The 22,770-nt window shown below is 44.8% G+C and overlaps 1 protein-coding gene across 1 annotated transcript; it reads right to left on the bottom strand.

Annotated features, from left to right (window-relative positions):
- Positions 1-7,071: 7,071 nt before the first annotated feature.
- AQP3 (aquaporin 3 (Gill blood group)) lies at positions 7,072-22,378 on the bottom strand. Its single transcript, XM_074854927.1, has 6 exons — positions 22,162-22,378; positions 12,256-12,382; positions 11,947-12,084; positions 10,312-10,430; positions 9,348-9,565; positions 7,072-8,656 (listed from the first exon to the last, which is right to left on the bottom strand). The coding sequence occupies exons 1-6, from the start codon at positions 22,267-22,269 to the stop codon at positions 8,488-8,490; spliced, it is 879 nt and encodes a 292-aa protein (XP_074711028.1). The 5' UTR covers positions 22,270-22,378; the 3' UTR covers positions 7,072-8,487.
- Between the last annotated feature and the right edge of the window lie 392 nt (positions 22,379-22,770).

Raw genomic sequence — 22,770 nt, 5'->3', positions numbered from 1 at the left:
TGGGCTGCAATGCCTGATGTCTGCTCAGCACTTGGAGCATCTGGACTAAGAGGCAGCAGACACGGGTGAGAGGTTTGGCAGTGCGTCACTTCATGTCCCTGTTGCTCAGAGATAGAGGAGACTCTGTTATCTTGCATTTCCACCAGGGACAGAGTGATGAATTTAACGAGGTAGTGGTGTTCCAGGCACTGAGAAGTGGGTACATGCTGAATGTCCCAGATTAGAAGTGAGAAGTGGGTACATACTGAATGTCCCAAATTAGAAGAGGGTAAATCATGTCAACAGATATATACCTAATCTACACTCAGTACATTTCCTGGAGAAAAAGGTTTTTTAGGTCAACAAGACCCAACCAGTCCCCCAGCTATCTCTCTACCCCACCCTATTCTCTCACATTACAGTCACACTACATACTATGAGGGTCACAGGACTCAGAGACACATTTTCTGTCCTGGAGGTGGTTGGTAGGAGCACTCTGGCAATTCTTATGTCTCGTGACCTATACTTGAGTCTCACATTTTATACCTGGATTGCAGCTTTTCAGCTGCCACCAGAGTAACACAAGAGGGACACGAAGTCACCCCACAATATCCAAGTAACTGCTTTTGGGCATCCATGACACTGACTGCTGGGCAAGCCGGGGCAGCAGGCAAAGCATCCTTATTTGTCCTGGAGTCAGGAGGAAGGTCCCACCCCAGACTCCAGGCAAGGACTCTCCTCTTCTACCCTTGGGTCAAGATGGTTAACTGCATTCAAAGAGTGCCTGTTCCCTTATCTGCCACCAGCTACAAGTGTCTGGTGTCACTTAGCCACACAGGTCCTGGCCTGGTCTGGACTCATGGGCTTAGATGCAGATGAGCTGTGTCTTCAGCGCTTCAATTAAAAGATTTTATGCAAGCAAGCAAAAGAAGTCAAATACACTTTCATTTGAGACAATCAAAGCGCAGAGGAGTGAGGGTCATTTTATAGAACGTTTCCCAGATCCCGAGGAAGATGGTTCCAGGCCAGTAGCAGAAATCAGTAGAAAGCAAGTGGACATCTGAGGGAGTAGAAGATGGGGTAGATGAGAATTACCTGCAAGGAACTAAAGTAATTTGTGATCCTGCAACCGATGAAACCACCATCTCAGGCAGCACATTTCTTGTTATATTTTCAGAGGTGTATCCTAGGCAGCAATCTCTAGCCTGAGAGCTTGTCCTCCTCCCATTTATTTATTTCTCTTTTATTCAGCTCCTTTGTCAGATTCTCAGCCCCAGCTGGACAGGTTCTGTGGGGCAAATGCTTTGTTAATTGCCATTTGTCCTCAGATCAGCTGGCAGATAGACATCAAAGAACAACTACATCAGGCTTAACTAAATTTTGTCTTCTGGGGCAGTTCAATGTGAAGGCTGCAAGACTGTTTTTTATGTCCTCTGCTGGTCCCTATCATCTCTCTGAGCAAAGGGAAGATGTACTGCAACTGGTGGGGCAAGAGTTCTGCCAGCTGGTCCCCCAAGAGGACTCTTAGAGAAGATTTTTCCTTCTTCAACTATAAATGCCGCTCAGCCTGTAAGAGAGTAGATAAGGGAGTAGAATTTGTTGCTGGACAGGATGAAGTCTCCATCACCCTTCCCTGACACTCTCCCAGGGCATTTAGCAGTGTCCCAGCTTGAGAAGGGATTGGGTCCCCAGGGCGAGCATGGAGGAGAGCACTGGTAGGGCAGAAGGAGGGCTGGGCCCTCTCACTGAAAGGAGCAATTCAGGTAGTGTACTCCCATAAAATACTAATGCTCATCGCCACAGGATGTCCCCAGGGCAAAAAGTAAGAATGGATCAAAAAAAGACCTCAGGGCAAATGTGTTCAAGGGTGGTTACTAATTTCCATGGTTTTGATGCAACCTCCAGCTAAGAAAGGCCTTGTCACACAGTCACCAGATGTGGAGAAAGTACAACCAAAGGAGAGATCTCACCAACTTGCCCTACCTCCAAGGCTTTTTCACCACAGACCCAGGACCTGGGAGTGGTGGCCCACTGTGACTGCACCAGGCTGCAGGAGCTGGGGGTGAGATCTTATGTCCTGGCTGCATCCTCCAAACCCATAGACAGTGATGAGGAGGTTAGCAAGCTGGAGCTGCACTCAGCAAGCACAGGCAGCTCAGGCACTAAGGTGGAAAGCTGAGCATGAGAGGGGTGAAACTTCAGCAGCTGAAGGGTAGCCACCTCCTGTCATGTAGGAGTAGGGATGAGGGGGAGATTGGTCTCCAAGACAGGGTGTCCTGCAAGAAAGACTGTTCTAAGGCGGCACCTGAAATTCCCAGTGTGATCAGTGAGCAATGGGGGATTAGAGGAAACCCCACAACAATTTAGACTCCCACATCACTTGCACCCAGATTTAACAAGATACTTTGTACGAGTGCAGATACCCACTCAGTGGGATTTGCAAGCACATCTAAAGGGATAGGGCCACATTCCAATGGGCTCCAGAAGTGCAGAAATCTGTTTGGTGATATTTTCCACTTGTTTCCCCACAGGTATTGCTGGCATACCACTGGATACCTTTTCTGGTAAGGGAAAGGATCCAAAATTGGCTGTCTTCCCATTCATGTTGATGTAACTATTTAGTAAGTGTTGTTTATGTTGGATTTCATAACCTGTATAATTCCATGTCATAAAGTTTCTCAGGTGTCTGTATATCTCATTCAATGCCTGTTCTGTGCAGCTGGTTTTACTTCCAAAATACCAGACACCTCTGTACACCTACCATTTGTAAAAAAGAACACAACAAACAAACAAAAAAAAACCCAAAACAAACCCAGGGGATATAGGTACTGCAGGGCTGCCTGAAACTATGGTAAATATGGGATCAAGGGTTTCATTCAGCGATGCAGCAGCTCTTGGTTTGGACATGTTTCAGTAGCATATCTTCACAGACTTATCCAAATGTGCATGGAGACTTTGAGCCATTCATGCAATCTGTGCTGTTTCATGTGCAGGGGCAGGACTTTGATGCTAGCGGAGACGTGCTGCTTTCAGCAAGCAATTTGATATCAAGATGGTTTTATGGAGATCAGATGCTGATTTTTTTTAATTCTCAAGAAATTTTAGGAACAACAGATCAAACCCAACTTTTTAGCCTTAAGTTTGTTACACAGCTTAACAAGAAAATTTCAGTTTTCATTCTTTCTTCAGACTGCTGTTAGAGAGCTGGGGAAACCTTAAATAGTGACCCTAGTTTTGCAAATAAAAGAATATCTTGACATCTTTCTTGACTAAAGTTTGAATCCACTTCTGCACTCTAATTTGATAATGATAAATACAAGCCACACCACCAAACTTTTCTGGTAGAATATTTCAGCTGCTTCATGAGAAAAAATGTTGCCCTTTAAAATGATTCTTTCTCTCTGTGGTTTTCACACCTTTATGGCATTGAACTTTCCTTTTCCAGTGTGGCTTTTTTATTATTATTATATGGCTAGATATGAAAATATTTTCAATCTGATAAGCTCATTTGGCTGTATAATCATTCTCCAGCCCCCTGGAGTGAGATGGTTGTGCTCATTTTTCCAGCCAAATTAATCTTTTGCAGCAGTGACAAGTCACATGACAGCAGCTGGGTTGCAGACACATTTGCCTGAATTTCCTCATACGCACGCTCTGCACCAGAGAAACCTCATGAGGGACATTGATCCTGAACTGGAGCTTGAATGGGGAAGAGTGAAGAGGAACCTCCCACTCAATGAGGAGTTTGTGGCACCAGGAAAAATTTTTATTATTCTTTACAAAGCAAATAATACACAAGGTGGTTTAATAAGACACACGTGTTCAATGCTCCTACAAGGTTACAGAGGCTCCTTAAGAGTTGAATGCCCACAAACTGAGAGGCCCTGGGCACACCAGGACTGTGGACATTGACATAGAGCTTAGAGCTATGGCATAGTTGAGAATGGTCAGTGTTAGGTTAATGGTTGGACTAGGTGATCTTCAAGGTCTTTTCCAACCTAGATGATTCTGTGATTCTGTGAATTGGGCAGAGGGCTAGGACTTCCTTCTGCCTTGAGATATAGGATGAGGGCAAAACACTTGGCTGCACAGGAGAGATGGGTGTACAAACACAACCTGAGCACACAGAACTACCACAGACTTACAGAGGAAGCAAGGAATACATTAGCCTTCATGACCCATGCCAATATTGTTCCTCAATAGAGCCCATCCCTCACCTTCTTTCTAGGAAGGCAGGCAAAGACATGTCCTTCACTTCTTTGGTCTGTCCTGAGATAAAATCCTTGCAAGAGCTTCGGGGTTTCTCTTTCATAATGGCCTTGGCCCTGTCCCCTTCTCCCAGAGAGCTGCCAAATGGCTCTTTTTGAAGGAAAAAGATGTCAGGAACCAAGGTGAAGGTGATGGGGAAAAGAGAAGAGAGCAAGCAGCTGATGTGTCAGTACTGATATCCTTTGGGCACATGTAGAAAGCTGCAGCCCCACCAGACCTGCCTGGAGGAGGTCAGCAGCTACATCCCCAGCACCCACCACTGCCAAACGGAGAGCTGAAACTCACTTTGGGATAGAAAAGCTGCACGGAGGGAGACTGCATTATTCTCCTATCTGCACTGCAGTGCCCAGCACTGTTGGTCCTTTGATTCATGATGTCACCTTGCTCCCACAAGGCAAAACAGAGCAGGGTCTAGAAGAGATCAGCACTGCTGCTGCCATTTTATGGATGGGCAAAGCAAATAGACCTGGAAGACCCTCCCAAGGTGTGTGTCTCAAGGCAGCAGAAGAACCAAAAGTAGGTTTCCCTGGGGCACAGCTGATGTTCCACCATATTACAGCACCTGCAGCAAAGAGTTTAGACCAGCTGAGAATTAAGAGGAACTGAATACTTAGCCACTTTCAGCCTGCCTTATAAATTTCATAGGTTTTTAAAGTCAGAAGGAACAATTCCTGTCAACTTGACCTTCTGTAATTGAGAGTTCTGGGAATTTCCTCCAGCGGGACTTGCTCTTAAGAGTACTCTTTGTGGTTTAACTGAATGACCTTTTTGCAAGACAGGCAGTCTTAATTTGAAAACCTCACACAATAGAGAATCCACAATGCCTTTTAACATTTTGTTCCAGTGACAAATTACTCTCCCTGTCAAGCATGAATAGTTTAAATTGTAGATTTATTTCTTCCTACAAAGTAAGTATATTTCAATAGCTTGACAGCTGGAGTTCATCTGGCCTAAAACCCGGATGACTATATTTGGCCAGATGAGTCTTACCTCTCCAGTGACTCTAAAAGCAAGGCATTAACTATAAGATGATTCATTGCCTTTGAAATTTAGGTATGGAGAAAAAAGGAAAAAAACTTTATGTTTGCATGGACCTGCTAGATGAATAATGCCCAGAAGCTCTCTCAAGGCAGCTAAGTTGAAAACAAACAGAACCACAACTTGCAGTAATGTAAGATGCCTGCTGCCAGGGAAAATGTCATCTGCAATTAACTCCATCTTTCCGTCCCCACACTTTAATAACACTTCTAGAGCTCTTGAAATCTGGCATGTCAGACTGTCTTGTGCACTGCCTTCCTTACATGGATAAAAAAGAGCTGCCCTAATCATGTCTCATATGGGCCAGACCCTTCTGGAAGATGAGGCTCAGTTCTCCACGGCTCCCCCTTCGCTGGCAGCAGGCTGTGCCTGCCCCTTTCCACACGGTAATGGATCTACTCAGCAGCACTTGGCGCTCCTCCAACAGATCCCAGAAAAGCCAAAGCTTTAGACAATGGGAATATGGTTAAGACAAAAAATTTAACCTGGAACTGGTATAGTATTGTACTTCAGTTTTAATAAGGGTAATAACATAGACCATTGAGGCACAAGTAAGGCAAGGGTATAGAAGGTGTTTAAGTGTTGCATTGACATAATGCTGAGGGATCTGGTGTAGTTAAGAACTGTCAGTGTTAGGTTAATGGTTGGACTAGATGATCTTCAAGGTCTTTTCCAACCTAGATGATTCTATGATTCTGTGAAAAAGGCAATTTTTACATGCCAGGTGGAAGCAGGAGGAATGCGGTAGGTAATGTACCAAAAAAAGAAAAAAAAAATCTATCAAAAAAACCCAACCACCAATCCCCCACCTTGAATCAAAAGTCATAAGGTCTGTGATAAGAATTTTAATATATTGATCAAGTCAGTTGAAGATATGATGTGGTAGAAGAGTAGAAAAAGGACTAACAATCCTGAAGGGAAATGGTGATTGACCTCTGCAGCTATGTCAGTTGATCACAGCAATATAGAAGACTTCTACACAGATTTTGAGGGATAAACTTTCAAGATAGAAAGGGAATAAAGCAGCATGCTGACTGCAGATAGAGCATACCAAACAAACTTGGCAACTTTCTTGTCAAAAGCCATTTGATTTCTAATTGGTGAATTGCAGGAAATCACATTCATCCAGACTTCACTGAATTGTTCAGTATGGCACCGTATGGGAAGTTATGAGCTATTTTAAGGCAGTACAATTAATACAGGAAAAATACAGCGGTACACAAATCAGTCAAATAGCAACAATAATTGTATTTACAGAGGACACAGGCTGGAAGAAAGCTGTTTGTGTAATTCTGTGAGCACCAGGTTCAAGTCTGTAATACTTTTCCTTGCATGGCATAGCAAATAAAATAGTGACAAGTGAAATATGCTAGGTGATGCTGGACAGTACACTGAATGCAGAGTAGGACTGTATACTCAAAACTATGTTAACTGGAAGAATAGTAAGAGAATTTAAATGTTACAAAGGGCAAGGGCCAAATGCTGACCTCTTGGTTCTTTTGCCTTAATAAGGCACCTGACAGCAGGACCCACCCCACTCCAGCCCATACCTTGGCCTGAATACAGGCACTCCATCTCCTCCCACCTGCCCCAAAAGTCCAGCCCAAAAGGGAAAGGAATAAAACACAAATGGAGCATGTAGATGTATTGCCTGAAAGGGTTAATTCCCTTTTGTTTCTACAGGCTGAAGAGGAAAAGGACTTGAGGAAGCTATTGTTATAGATTACTTCCTTTCCATGGTAAAGTTTACTGATAGCTGCTTAAAAATACAACCAACACTAGCACTTTACAGTGTGAGTATCGACATTTTATTTTTTAAAAGGCAAAAAAAAAGAATACATCATTTTAGTGACTGGAAATGCATACAAAGTTACATATTTCAAGGAATTCACATTAAAGAAACAGGCTTTGAGTTTCTCTAATGTATCAGACTAACAAATTCTTTCACAACCAATAACTGCTTATTTCAAATACTCTGTAGTAATACGGCATTGGGAGAGCCAAAGATCCCCTGAGATGCCAGCACTGCTAGTGCAGGAGGTTCCTGACCTTAGTCCCTCAGCTGTGAGTACCAGGGATACCCCAGTAATTCTGCAAGGTAGCAATGGAGATGCTCCAACAACATAATGCCATAATATAAGGCCACCCCAGAAAAATCCAACAGTATCTCACAGCTGTCAGAGACTAGGCAGTTCCCATACATCTTCAAATTAACTCATCCCAACCCTGGTATTTAGTAACAGCTTTAAGGAGTATATTTATATATAAATCTATTTTTTTATAAAAAACAACACTATGGTGAAATTTACATGAACACACACAACTTCAGCAACACTGTTTCCAGTGGTACTATTAGCTGCTTGCAGTTTATATACAAAGCTGATTAATTAGAAAGGCTGCTACAGGGAGCCAAGCTTTCTTTCCAGGTTAGCCCCTAGCTAGAACAAGTATTTCCTACATGTTATCTTATAGGAGTTGACAATATTGAAAACTGATTAGAACACCAGGGTTCAGTGGTGTTTGTCTTAATGTTAAAATGTCTTAATATTAAAACAAAATGCCGTGCATTCTCACTGCTCTGACACTATAGATTAGCTGACTGATATGATTCTAGGAATTCATGAGAGATAAAAAGTCTGGCTAATAAAAATCCTTTAGACAAGTTCATTCCTGGTGCCAAGTTATTGACTTTAGAGCAACACCAAGCATTAATTTGATCTACAGTAGAATCATAGACAGATTTTTTCTGGGATGTAGGAGTTTCCATTCCATACTAGTAAAACAATTAAAGTTTTGCATGATCGCCATTCTATGATGGGGACACAGGTTTGCAGGAAAGCAATTTGCCAAGATCACAGGCAAGGCCAGCAACACAGCCCAAAAGAGCTCCATATTCCTGAACACCTGGTCCATGTTGAATGTGTTGGACAGCAATGCCCACTTCTCTCCTGACTCCTAGTCCTCAATCCCCTTCTACTAGGGGAAGATTACATGATACTGCATTTGGGGAAAGGCTCACAGGAAAATGCCTAAAGAAAATGCATCAGGGATATAGACACACACACATAAAGAAAAGACTAGAATATCTCAAGACAGGAAAAAAACTCTTCCTGTTGTTCTTGAAGCTCTTAACTCCTTCCTCCTCTTTGTCAACTGCAGTCCTGAGTAATGAATGTCTGCCAGATCTGGGTGGCAGCTTCCTCAGACCCTTTCCTTGTGTTTCACATTAGCCAGCTTGACTGTTTCCTGCTCAGAAGCAGGTGGAGAAGGCTCATCATGACATCCAATCATCAGCTGATAGACTATCACTCCTGCAATGGCCCCAAGGAAAGGAGCAACAATTGGAACCCACCACCACTGCTTACCAGTCCTAGAAAACAAAAAGAAAATACGTAAAGTAAGAACTGCAGACTAAGCATTAGGGTATTCATGTTTGTATCTGGAACAATACAAGGTCTGGTCATCTCCAAACATCACCATTGACTTGCAAAAGACAATAGCACTTGCATGTCCACAGCAATTTCCAAGGAAGATATTGTCCCCCCTGCAAGTCCAGGTGGTAAGCAATTCAGAACAGCTACTTTCAGGGCTTCCAGGACTGTCTCTCCACCAAGAAAGGATATAAGCCCTTGCAGTACCTGAACTAAGCGCCTTCACTTCCCTCCCACTGCTTGCTGGAAATCAGCCCTTGATAGTACATAGCCTGTATTGCTCATGGCTCTCTTAATTGTCTCCAGCAACAACAAAATCCAAGTATAACAAACACCCTCCATTTTCTACCACCAAAAAAATTATGATAGGCTCATGTTGAAGGTGCACTTGAACTTCTCATGGATGCTCCTAAATTTTCTCCTTGATAGTAAAGTTAGGTCATTTCCTCTCACCACTAGAAACTGTCCAGCTTCTACAATTTCTTAAGTCAGAGCAGAGAAAACTGTATTTTGAAAACATTTATAGAATCTAAATGGGTGCTAAGACTCTTTATAGTTCCAGAGCTACCACCTATTTGGACGCAATATTTTTCCCCTTGATGCATAAGATTTTCAGTCCCAAGTACTTACCAGAACACTTCAGTGCCCCAACCAGCAATAGCTGTGAAGAGACGAGGCCCAAAGTCCCTGGCAGGGTTGACAGCGTAGCCAGAGTTGAAGCCCATGGAGGTTCCAATAACAAGGACAACAAAGCCAACTGTGAAAGCCTCCAGCCCCGTGGGGACAGGGTTGTTGTAGGGATCAACAATAGCCAAGACGCAAACAATCAGGGAGGCAGTGCCAATGAACTGGGGAGGGAGGGGGAAGAAAAAGAATGTAATCCAGATTAATCTTTTAACAAATTTATTTAACTCCTCTGAAGTCTCATGCATTTAGGACTTTGTCTCTAAACTGGAAAAGCTGCATTAAGTCATCCCATGGCATTATCAGACCATAGTAGGCTGAGCACCCATGGGAATGGGAGAGTGGAACATGCTCTTCCTGGCAGTCCACAGGCTCGATCAAGCCCACATCTTTTTCCCTACCCACAGAAGAGCTATGAATAACTGTTTGAGCAGCCAGAAAAGCTGAAGACATCCTCCCAAACCTGCTTCTAACCTGCCACTACTGGGTGGCTGCTGTCCCTTTGTGGTTGATGGCAACTTTAAGAAGCAGAGAGTCACCTCCAACACCAACCACCACCCCACACTCAGTTGACCTCTGGGTTGTGCAACAGCCAGTGGGAGTGAGGAAGAGCCATCCTTCCTAATGTAATGGCTCTTCAAGGTCTGAGAGCAAGCGGTATCCTTTTCACTGGCATCCTGGCCAGTGCGGTACCACTGGTTAATCCCCTTAACACAAGCCTTCTTGCTGTAAGGGTCTTTGCTGGCTCTGCTCTTCCTATGGGCTAGTGAGATACCTGTGTCAGATCTAAAAACCTTTCTGGATATCTTCTCTTTTAATTGCAATTCATTCTCTAACTAAAGGAGAGGCTCAGACTCACCCCAAAAGATTCCTCTTCAAAGGTACCTTCATCCTCCCAGCACCCTCTTACCTGGTCAAAGAATCCATTCACAGTGTTCAGATGCTGAGATGGGTAGGTGGCGAAGATACCGGCAGTGCCATTCTGTCCTGTTACATACAGCTGGTTACTACCAAAAGCCCAGATGGCATCTGGGGAGGGGCAGGGGGGATGGGACAGAGAAGAAAAAAGAAAGGTAGAGATGTCAGTCATTTTTCAACACACAACAGGGAAAGGACCCTACTTGGAAGATGACTAAAATGTAGGCTGCACAGAGCTATGAATATTGAGATAGAATTCCCTGAGCACCCCAGTGTTGCAAAACCATTTGATGTAGAGCGAACATTCATTTGGAAAACTTAGGGTGTTATCCACCACAGCATGTTGCCAGTCAGGCTCAGATGCAGATGGCCTGAGTCCCTGTTCCTAACCTTTTTTCTTTGCCAGGCACCAGGAAAGAGTTAGAGCCCAAAAGTAAACACTAAGGTGACTCCAAATCTCTCCCAGAGGTACACAAATGCCTGTGATATTTGTCTTGGTATGAGGACACAAGGTATTGCTGTGGATCTAATCTGCAGCAAACAGGATTTGGGCTGATCTTGCTCTTTCCTCTAAGCCAATACACAATTATTTTCATCTGTCAGGGATGTCTTGTAGAACAGTCAGCCCCTTGCCTACCACCATGAGGAGCTGGATAACTAACCTAGGTGGGCTGTCTGGATTCCCTCCATGGCTGATGGAGAGAAAAAGACGTTTTCTGAATGTATCTCTTCCATGGTTAGGCAGATAAATGGGATTAATTCTCTTTTGAAGAGACTTCAGCCCACCACCTAGAAAGGTAACTGGTGTTGAACTGGAGTCCTGATGTTTACAGAGATAAAGGTAGGTCTTTCTAAAGTGAATAGCTGTTGGTGCTAGTGCTGGGATGGCAGTTTCCTCCCTTCAGGCAGAAGATACAGTGACCCAGATGTTCTGCTCAGCTACAGGGGACACTGCTCCTATTGCCAGAAGCAGACATCAGGAGACAAAGTCCAAGTCAACATGTCATCCTTGGTATTTGAGGAAGAGCAGTTTCCAGCACAAAGAGTCTGTTCTTGCCCACTGAATATTGTCCTGTAATGAGGAATACCACTCAGGAGAAATAGATGCATGAGGATCTAGATTTCTAGAATGCTTTCCAACGTATATTTGCCACTCTGATAAGGGCAGCAAAAACTGCTAGATGTCCCATTGTCTGGAAGCTAACACAAGACAATGCAGAAGACGCCCAAGGTGAAGTTGTGGGGGTTTTTTTAAACCAAGAAGCATAAAATGGCTTGGGAACAGTGCACAGATATAAAATCTCCATCACTACTAGTGTTTCATTGGCTTTTCTGGAAGATCTGGTTTAGTCCATACAGTAGACACAAGAGGGACCATCCATTGGTCCAGTGATCATTACTCAAGAACAAAGACTCTCACATTGACAATGCTGGTTGGCCTCAGATTGATTTGAGGAGGCCTGAATGCATCATCATGAGAACAGGAAATCCCTCCCAGAAACACAGTAAGGATGTTTCTCAGATCTCTGCTTTGCAAGAAAATACTTCTCTCTGGTATGGAAACCTGCAGTAAGTCACAGAGAGCAGTAGTCTCACCCCAACAAACACAGACAGTTTCTGCACTTACCATAGTACAGCCCAAAGACTATGCCAGCTCCAAGGAATGCCCCCAGGGTTTGGGCCAGGGCATAAATTGGTAGCTTGATCCAGGGCTCCCGGGCCAAGAAGCACATGGCAAAAGTGACAGCTGGGTTCAGGTGTCCACCTACAGAGAAGTTGGTGGTTAGTGCACTTTTACAGGCAGAATTTGGGTCCCACAGCTGAGCCATGGGACACTGGTTTACATACCAGTGCCACATAGGAAAAGTACAGCCATCTAGGCCTACACAACAATTGTCACATGTGAAATCCAGCCCACGCAAGAGTCACAACGTACCTGATACTTGTCCTGAGATCAAAATGCCGAGCATTACAGCAAAGCCGAAGGCCAGGTTGACAGTCAGGAAACCTCCATGAGTCCCTCTGCTGAGCACAATCTGCGCAACGGAGCCACAGCCAAACAGCTAGAGAAGAAGGGATTGAAATTACCCTCTCTGTTTTACATCAGGGCCAGTGCTAATCAATGCCTGCAACTGCTTCAGTTACACCTGCATGCAGCATCACAGCCCACCCATGACTCAAAGTCTTCAAAGCTTCAACCTTTAGTCAAATTATCTAAGCATTATCTCTATGGACAGCAGGGAAGGAGAAAGGACAAAGACTATCTCCTGGCTGGGGGAACCAAAACCAGGCCCAAAATCAAAAGCAAGATTGCACCACAGGAGGCTGGGAGTCTTTGTCCAACCATCTAATTTTATAGTGATAGGTGAGAAGAGTCAGCCAGGTGGCAACCTGGAGCGAGGTATTTACAGTGCAGCTGTTCAGATGAGGGATCTGGGTAACTTACTGTTAAAAAAGGCTAATAATTTTTTGACAGAGTAGCACAAAAATTGGCAGAGGACAATTTTGCTAATGCCTGGAAATACAGACATGACCAAAGAAGGCCATATTCAGCCTGACATTCATGAAGTCCTCTTTCAGGTGGCACTGGCTGACAGCGAGGGATTGGGGCTGCTTCCTTGAGCTGAGGTACCTGCAGTTGTCCCAGCCCCAGGTACACTCTCTGCTGCGGGCACTCTGAGCACAGCCCACACCATCCCAAACCACCCATATCCTTCCTATGGCAAAATCATGTAAGAAAGGATCAGAGACAGCTGGCCTGTCTCTGCAGCACCAACACGGCACAGGCACCATCAAGAAAAGTCCATATTCCACAGAGAGCCTGCCACCAGGCCAGAGGCTTGGCCTTCTGTCCATGATGAGGGGTACACCAAGCACTTTGTGGGACAAAAGCTGTTTCTATTGGGTGAAAAAGGGTGTTTCCTAGTAGCTAAGGGAGGCATGTGCTCTTTTTCAAAGATGTTTGGTCTAAACGGGTGATCGTTCTCTTCCCTACCACATGCAAAAGCCATCCTTCCTGTGCTCACCCTCAGCAACCCAGACCAGTTTCCCCTAGCAGTTCAGTTCACCACTCATCCAGCTGGAGGCTTTCTGCTTTGCTAAGTCTTTCCACTACCCACCATGTAATTTAAGGAGTTTTAATCCTGATCATCTGTATGCTTGTATCTTCCATTGACTCCACCCAAACTGATTCTTGGTGTATGCCAGGGATTATCATATCAGCAGGTACTGAGACCATCCTTAAACTAGAACAGGTTTTCTTCTGAGAAAACTTGCTCCCAAATGCCTCAAATCTGGGGATCAAGGTTTGTCTTATTTCTTCTGACCACATACCCATATTTACAGAGGCAGTATCTGCTCCTTGGTCATAAGCCACCAAATAGGCATCGAGGCAGCAGGGACAGCTGTCTTCACCTCTCCTGCCAATACTGGACATGTCCACTGAACAACACACAATCCAGATCAGGGACAAAGCCAAACCATACATAACTCGTGCCCTCCCATCCCCTTGACAACTGATGAATTAGTAACAAAGCAAACACTGCACTCAGCCTGATGGGAAAGGAGCAGTCAGGTAGGCTGCAGGCTGACTCACGAGGTGGACACTCTGTACACAGGTGCCTCTTGACAAGAAGCCAGGTCCCCAACACAGGACCTTGTATAGAAAGAACAAAGGAACCTGTAGAACTCGTTAGTTAATGGAGGGGACATCCAGCACTGCTCTCTACCAGAGTGCAGTCAGAAGAGCCCCTTCAATGTCCTAACCCTGAGCTGCCCAGCTGGGACACTGTGGCAAAGAAGATGCCCAGGTTGGACTGGATGATCAGTGGTTGGACTGGATGATCTTCAGGGTCTTTTCCAACCCAGATGATTCTGTGATTCTGTGATTCTGAAAGGTGTAAAAGGTGAGTCTTGTTTATTGTGCAGCAAACAGAGACATCATTCCCAGCTATGCCCAAACCACTGAATGAAGCATGACTCCAACTGGGCAAATAAGTACTGGCTAGTGACCAGAGTGACATCTGTTCCTTCCCTTACCCCAGAAGGGCCCCAGCATGCTTCAGACAGAAGTTTGGAGAGAGTACTTGGCTATGGTGTTTGCCTCTCTAAGGCCACACAGCACATCAGTCTGACCAGGGAGAGGATAAGCCCACAAAAAGCTGCAGTGGGCATTTGAGTTTGGCAGGGTTGACCCCAGGTTATTCCTAGTGATGAAGGTATTTGAGTTATTCGCTCTGAAAGAACTGGCAGTTCTGCAGGTGGATGATGGTTGGCCACATACCTTTAGGTCGCAGAAACCACAGAGTAAAATTTTCCCCCTTCATCTCCCTGTTCACCTACAAAGGTCTTCTCTTAACCTGGAGGAATGCCAGGTCTGCCATTTCTCAAGAGGTTATTCCCCATCCTTCTCTCCCCCATCCTACACCTGGCAATAGCTCTCCAGCTTTTCCTCAGAGGAGAGTCTATGGGCCGTGCAAAAACACCCTGGAGCCACTCCACAGGAGCATTACAAGTATTTATCAGATGAGCCCTGAGCACTATTTGGCTTAATTCAGCATAACAGTAGAAAACTTGACCCTCAGCAGATAAAAAGAGTAAGGTGGTATTTAGGGACAGGTCTGAACTTTGATATGCATGTGTGCAATTCCACCCTTCACCAGTGGAGTCCACTAAGCATGAACATGTATTCTCACGCATGAAAACCACCCACAGCATTTGACTTTTGGGAACCAGTTCAAATCACGCTCACCCATGTTTTTGTGGCAAGTGGCTTGACATGACACAGTTTTGTTGTAGTGGCTATTACAATTTTTAATCACACCATTTCCACTTCTGCTATTTACTAGTTTTCCATCCAATTCCTTTTCCCAGGCCATATGAGACAGGAAACACTCAGAATCCATTTTTAAGTCTTTCTTTTCCAGTGATTGCAGAGAAGCATTTAGGAGCAGCTAGCTTGAGTCAAATAAAAGCAATTCAGCATTTATCCCAATGGCTTTTAAGTCCATGCAATGGATGTAAGAGTTCTTAGGTAATCTTATCCCACTATGGTCAGGAGACAGTAGTGCACACCCAATGGGGAGATGACCCCTCATTCTCTTTATTTTAATAAGCTGCCTCCAACACTTTTTCTTTTTTTTTTTTTAAGAAAAAAAACCAAACACAAAAACCAAAACAACTAACCAAACAAAAAAAAACCCAACAACATTACTAGAATAACCTAGCCAACAGAAACCCAGGTTAACACCTCACATGGCAGTGGGTGGAGCTGCCAACTATTACACCCCCATGATCCACTAGTCAAGTTCAAAAGCAGTTTTAAAGTGCTAATAAAATGACTGCAACAAAGCATTACTCTGATGTATTAAAGCCACTCTCCTAGGAATTGAGGTCAGTGCACCCAACCAGGTTAGTGGAAGCCTGCTCCCTAATTCCATCTTCCTGACTCTAGCGGATTAAATGGCTTCCCCTGACAACAGGGAGGCTTCTCGCTCCTCATGAGCTCATCCAACTCTTTGCACTATGAAAAATAAAATCCATGTTCTGCAGGATCTGTGAGTTGAACTGGTTCAAGGGTGGAGGGGCTGACAAGCTCCAGAGCCTGTACAAGGGAGGGGACAGCCAGAAGCAGCAGCAGCAAAACCACAAAAAAGGTAGCAGATCGCTAGGTGAAACTTCATACTCATGGAAACCTTAAACTCCTTGTGTCCAGGACATATTTGGACAATGGACATTTGGCTTTGTCATCCAAGATAAAAAACCTTGTCTCAATGGCTGGACACAAGAAAGTCCTGCAGTCAGTCAGGGCTGGTAGGAAAAGACCTTGGAGGACAAAAAAAGTTGAAAAAGCTAAAGAAGAAGTGAGGCCACCTGAGTTTATAGGCAGACCTTGTGAAAAGCAGCTCCATACATGAGCTCAGGAGGAAGGCAGTGCTCAGCACTCCCCTGCACAGCAGACAGGTTTCTTCCCTTTCTTGCCTCCTCATTAGCAGTGCTTTTTCATGCCTTCAAGTGCAACACAAAAGGCCTGAATGCATTTGCTCTTGGACTTCAGACAGACTGATCTCTAAATCAAGATGGGAAAGTTTTTCTGGCATGGCCCAGGAGGAGTACTATTACCTGAATTACAACTTTCCTCTTCAGCCAGTAGATAAACCAGGGATTAGGCAAGGAGCCTGCTGTAAATCTACCCTAATCACCTCGGTGGACAGGAAGCGCTGCTCAGTCCCTGCTGCCCTCTGGTTAGTGGGGAAGATGACAGAAAGGCAGTCAAATCATGAGACTAGTCTAAAGGAAGAAACCCCAAGATATTGATGAAAGATTTTAAGCATTAGACACACAAAGGGACACCTTTCTTCATATCAGAGTGAAACTTAGGACTATCCTACAGTCCCTTCAAGGAGGGAGACTGAAAGGGAGGGGATAGAGGACTACCACTTTGCAGCCAGTTCAAAACAACCTCCAACTGCTTCTCTGCAGCTCAAAGCAAGAAGGGGTTAAAGGCACTGTAAGTATCCCCTATGGCCTCTTGCTGCCTTCCCCAAGGAGCTGGACCCAGCTGGGTAGATCTGAAGACAGATCCATTCCCATTGCTGTTTCTACTCAAGCAGCATGCAGAAATCTTCTTCAACCTCATGGCCCATGCAGCCAGGACTACCTCCACAGCCACAAAGACAGCACAAGGAGTACTGTCACTTTTGCCTTTCCTCAAAGCATTTATTGAACAACCAGACTGGTCATCATTTACAATTTGAAAAACAAGGAGAAACATTAGACCCCACAGTCTGGCTTCTTGCCCAGCATGGCTGGAGCCAACCTGGACAGAAGCAGTCCTACAACGAAGGGCAGCAGCAGATGGTCTGTGATGTTATGGAACTTTCTGCACCGCACGCTGTCCTGGAGTCAGGCAGGGCTGCAGGTCTCAAGAGATAAGAGGGTCTAAGGAAGGTTGTGCCACACATACACCACATGCTACAACAACGCTGCGCAAAGCTGGAGAGATCAGCAGCTCTCAGTGCAAGAAACCTGAGCCATCATCAGCAGAGTTGTGCGTTAGAGAGGACATTCACTATTTTATCTTGTTTCCCCACACACACAGAAGGAAAAAACACTTATTCTGATATCCCTGGTATCCCTCAGATCAGGAGGCTTTAGCTTTTAGTAAGACCCATAGTTCTGGTGGAGTTTTGGTCACAGGGTTGGGCACTTCTGGGGAAAAACTCTCCTCACCAAGGGCAAGTCTTGGTGCCTGAACTGTCCTGTTTGTAGGAAGGAGTAACCTCCCTGCTCCTGCATAAGAACAGCAAGGTGGGACAGTTTTGAACATGAAGAGCTTCAACCTACTCTGGTGAAAGACATGAAGGAGAGCAGCAGTGCTGCCATTTCCCACGCCTCCACGCCCAGCAGCAAGACCCTTTGCAGGGAAGAATCAGCAGCACTCAACATGCTGGAAAGCAAAGATTTCCAGCCCTTTTTAAAGCCTAGCAAGGCATTAACAAAGAAAATAAATTTTTTAAATTCAAAAAAAAGAATCACTTTTTCCAGATGCAACAAACTGTGTGCAAGAAAATCGGCACAAATCTGTGGACTGTGGGAACTGCCATGCTGCCCCAGATGGCTGCAGGATGAGCAGTGGCTTTAACCTCTGTACTGCCAACAGTTAAATGGGCCTCCGTTCTCCTTGATCATCCCAACCACTTTGATATTTTGGTTTCTGTGGTCTGCAGCACACTTATACCCCAACAAGCTCCCACCTGGCCTCAAACTCAAGGCAGCCCTGATTGAAAAGCACTTAGGAATTGTTTTGTTGTTTCTTTATACCTCAAAAGCAGTGAATCATAGTTAGTCTGACTTGGAAAAATCAATTATAAACAGCAAGTTACTTTTCCTGTGAATGTAAAAAGCACACAGAGCCAGCTTTGGTATTTACAGACAGCAGAGCAAGGCAAACAGATCAAGCCTTTAAGGGAGGTACGGAGTCCTGCCACTGGAAATCTGGCTTCAGTGAGTTGCTACAGTACTAACACAAACAGCAAGTGACTTGGAAAATGCCTTCAGCATTTGCATTGCTTAACTACTGCCAGCAAACAGTGCTTCCAACATGGGTGTAAAGTTCAAACCTAAAGCACCACTTGGAAAGTGCATTTGGAAGGGGGGGAGAAAGTCATCTTAATTATCAAAGGAAAGGTAGAATCAGCATTACTATTTTTGCAACAGTAAGGACACTACCCACAGAATAAAACCACTTTGTGCAAGGTGCTGTACACAGCAAAAGCAGCTTGCAAGTAGGGAGCACCTCACCTTTGCACTATTCAAGGCTTGGCTGCCTTAGATTATTTTTCTTATCTTAAAAAAAAAAGAGGCACTACTTTTCTAACTTTTGCTGTCTTTACAACCTCCTTTAAAAAGTAAGAGAAAATAAAATCAAGCATTAGGTTAATTCTTACAAAGGACTTTGCAATGTTCTGAAATAGCTCTGCTCTAGAAGAGTTTGAGAGCACTGCAGTCATTATGCAAGTGAAAGGGAGGAGGGAAGAAGCTGAAGCTGTGCCAATATCCATGGTGGGACAAGTTTTACATTACACAGTGAAATTTAAAGTAAGCTGCAAACTTTAAACAGTCTCACTCCCTTCAGCTCAGGAAGGTGATTTCAGTGTGAACAATATGAAACCTTAAATCCATCCCTAATACCGTTGTGTTCTAGACATACGTGTTCAGTCAACTGAACTTCCCATGAAGGCAATTTCATGGATCCCAGGTCTTTCCTCATATATTTTATTGTCTGAAGCCCATAACAGATATTTACTGGGCTTGAATTCAGCTAAATGCATGCACACCCAGCTCAGCCTGCTGGCAAGGTGGGCAGCAGGGGCTTTTGCAATGTCCCTTGGGACTATCCAATTCAAACTTCCACCTAGGCCAATCTGAAAGGGGAATAAAGTAATCTTCAAGGGCCTGATTCGGTCAAGTGATATAATAAAAAGACGCAAAGGAATCCAGGTGGTAGGGAGAAAAAAAAAAAATTAGTAAAATAAATAAAAACTGTGAGTGTCACTTCATTAAGAAGAATAGATTGGGACAGCTCCAAGATGGAAAGGGATTGATGCCCAGCAGACCTATATTGCAGGCTTGCTGCCCTGGAACCCATTTCCCTCCCTGCATATCCTCTTTTTGCCTGCTGACAACCCAGGAGCAATCACTGTGTTTAGGACTTTCCCGTTTCTCTCACCAGCCCACCCCATCTTCTCCCACATGGACACAGAGAACCCTCAGACCTCCATCCACTGCAGAGTTGCTGCAGGAGATCCTAGGTGACTTTTACAAGACCTACAAGATGGAGTTGAGTGTCTCACTAAAGCCAGCATATTCTTTTCCCCCAGACGCCAGTTCAGGAATTTGTGAACAAGGTGAGGGGTCTCCTACTACACGACACACACGCACTTTAAAACACAGCAGGTGTGGTGTTCCTGAGGACCAGGCATGTGTTGCCCACTTTTGCTAGTGCAGCATCCAGCCTGGCCAATGGGTGCCCCTTACGACCCTCATTTTGGTTGTGATTTTGGACCAAACCCTTCCTCGGGCTCCGAGCACATCCCAACTTCTCTCTGCCCAGAAGAGGCAAAGCTGTAGGGAAAAGTAGTCTTTGTTGTGTCGACTAATACAGTCAGAAGAAGAAATGACATTTTTTGGATCATGAGCCCTTCTGAAAGCTCAGATCCACATGGCTAAAGGCTTGGTCCTGTTTCTCAGCAATATTAACGTGGCTAGCAGGAGACATTAGTCCACCTTACAAGTCTTACTTTGTTTCAGTTCTGAGACTAACTGCAGCAATATCAGTGATTCATAGACAGCAACTTTCTACCTGTTAATCACTTTTCTATCAGTTTCTACACACCCTAATTCCAAATAACCCTTCCCTGAAAAATCAACAGGACTTGTTTGCAAATCACCAAAGCTGGGTCACTCTAATGATAAAGCCATTCCACTGTGCAAAACTACTTTTTTTTTAATAGTGGTAGCACTTTACAGCATCTTAACAGAATCCCCTATCCTCCCACACAAGACTCAGTAGCCCTCATCAAAAAATTGTCTTATTTATGAAAGCATAAAATCATGTGTTGGGCCTTTTGCGTTGTTCCCCAGGCACACACGCAGTTTCATCAAGCTTTCCTCCGCTTTCAACTCCTCCAACCATTAGATTCCTTCCCAGACAGTCCATCCTGGTTTCGGCTGGGATAGAGTTAATTTTATTCCTAGTAGCTGGTACAGTGCTGTGTTTTGGATTTAGTGTGAGAATAATGTTGATAACACACTCATGTTTTAGTTGTTGCTAAGTAGCACTTATCCTAAGTCAAGGATTTTTCAGTTTCCCATGCTTTGCCAGTGAGCAGGTACACAAGAAGCTGGGAGGGAGCATGGCCAGGACAGCTGACCCCAACTAGCCAAAGGGATATTGCATACCACAGAACATCATGCCCAGTATAGAAACTGGGGGGAGTTGTCTGGGAGGGGTGAATCGCTACTCGGGCACTGGTCAGCAGATAGTGAGCAATTGATTGTGCATCACTTGTCTTTACTTGGGTTTTATTTTCCCCTCTTTTTGTTGTATTTCTTTATTTCTTTTCATTACTTTTTTTTTTTTTTTTACTTTATTTTAGTTCTTAGCTGTTCTTATCTCAACTGCTAGTTTTACTTTTTTTTTCAATTCTCCTCCCCATCCCACTGGAAGTGGGGAGGAGTGAGCGAGTGGTTGCGTGGTGCTTAGCTGCTGGCTGGGCTTAAGCCACGACACAGTCCTGCCATCGGTTACAAAGAGGTGTAACCCACAGTCGCTCCACTGAAGCCTATAGGATTGTGGTGGATTTACACCACTTCAGAGGAACTTTCACCTGCAGATATTCACTGTGCAAACACCAACTCCTTTCTGCTGCAATATCAGCACACCAAACCTGTGGCCCACTGGGCAGTCCTGCATTTTTTGGATAATGATGCCCAAAGCCAGATATCCCCGACCCAGTTTTGCTACACCAGTATTTGATCCCCACTCCTCACACACAGTCCTTGCTGTTCACATCTGCCTTTGACTTCAAAGCAAGCCAGGGCCTCTCAAAAGATCTGCATGCTAAGTCACTTACACAGATATCCACCCTGCTTTATCCTTTATATCCCATCCCTTTGGAAACTGAGCACTAAAATAGGCAGAAGAGTTTTGTTGCCATTCACCACTTAAAAACACATTGACAGTTCGACGCTGTCACACACATGGCAAGCGCAAACTCCCGATCAGCTGCCGGCACGGGCTGCTGTGGTGTTGTGCAGCCCCACTGATAAGACCCTGGGGAACCTACAGCCAACGGCAAAAAAACATTGGTTTAAATTCTGGCTACTTCTTCTCCATAAGGCACACAAGGAAAACAAAGTGAGGTGAGAAAAAGTTTTCACCTCCCCGGGTGATAATACTTGAAGTATTTCAGTGACAAGAAAATAGCCCAGAGCAGACAGGAAGGAAGTTTTGCGTGATCTCTAGCAAAACACTTGCTGCTGCTTACACAGAGACATGTCACTCCCCCTGAACTTCACAGATACACAAAATCCCCCAAACACCCAACAAGTTCTTCAGAGCCCACCCTTTTCCAGCAACCTCAAAGCTCACTCTAAAGCAACGTGCATTCATTTTTTTCCTGTAGGTAGGGACCTCTCCTCTATTCCCCTTGCAGCAGGTAGCACTAGACCTGGGCTCATCCCTGGTGCAAACCCTGGCAGCAGCGCAGCCCCTTCACTGGGACAATTTCCCCCACACCCAGGGGTTAGAGAGCACCCCCACACCACATTGCACACTCACCACCAGGATTAGTGTCCCCAGGCACTCAGCCAGCGCTTGCCGGACTAATTTGTTTCTGATCCTCAGATGCTCCTCAACAGTAGCAAGAACGTCCTTTTGCCTCCCCATCACACCAGAGGTGCCCTTCAAACGGTGTCAGGGAAAAAGCAGCAGCTGATAAAGCCTCAGCAATATTTCTTCCTCAGCAGAGCTGCCTTTGCTTATAAGTAAGTTCAGCGATGCCTGACACACCTCCTGGGTAACCACACCCCTTCCACCCTCTCTTCAAACCCAACTTTTTTTTCCTTCTTTTCAGCATGAGACAGAGTGGGTGGTTTTCTTCATTTTCTTTATTGCTCACATAGGTCAGCAAAAGATTCAGGAGTTTCAGAAGAAAAAGTTTCAGCTTTCTTTCCCTCCCCAGCTCCTGCAGGATGGCAAAGTGATGAGTGCTCTTGTACTCATTCAGAGGCTGAAGGTACTTCTGCAGCAAAATCATGAGGCAGGAGGGTTTGTTACCTCACACCAGTACTGCAGGCTGAGGCCAAGGCAACTCCTGACTCCAGCAATTACCCTCCCAGGACTTTGGGAGAGCATTTTCAGGCCAGTCCCCATGAAAGCTGTCAAGAA

The sequence above is a fragment of the Strix uralensis genome, chromosome Z (assembly GCF_047716275.1).
Source record: "Strix uralensis isolate ZFMK-TIS-50842 chromosome Z, bStrUra1, whole genome shotgun sequence".
Lineage (NCBI taxonomy): Eukaryota > Metazoa > Chordata > Aves > Strigiformes > Strigidae > Strix > Strix uralensis.
The sequence above is the reverse complement of the archived record's forward strand: the minus strand, read 5'-3'. Positions and strand labels throughout refer to the sequence as shown.

Bases quoted from the DNA above. Each gene is read 5' to 3' on its own strand.
- AQP3 (XM_074854927.1), bottom strand. From the start codon at position 22,269: ATGGGGAGGCAAAAGGACGTTCTTGCTACTGTTGAGGAGCATCTGAGG. The intron at 12,085-12,255 runs GTACGTTGTGAC...ACTTCTCTGTAG, and splicing joins GATCTCAGGACAAGTATCAG to GTGGACACCTGAACCCAGCT. The intron at 8,657-9,347 runs GTAAGTACTTGG...TTTGTTTTCTAG, and splicing joins TGGGGCACTGAAGTGTTCTG to GACTGGTAAGCAGTGGTGGT.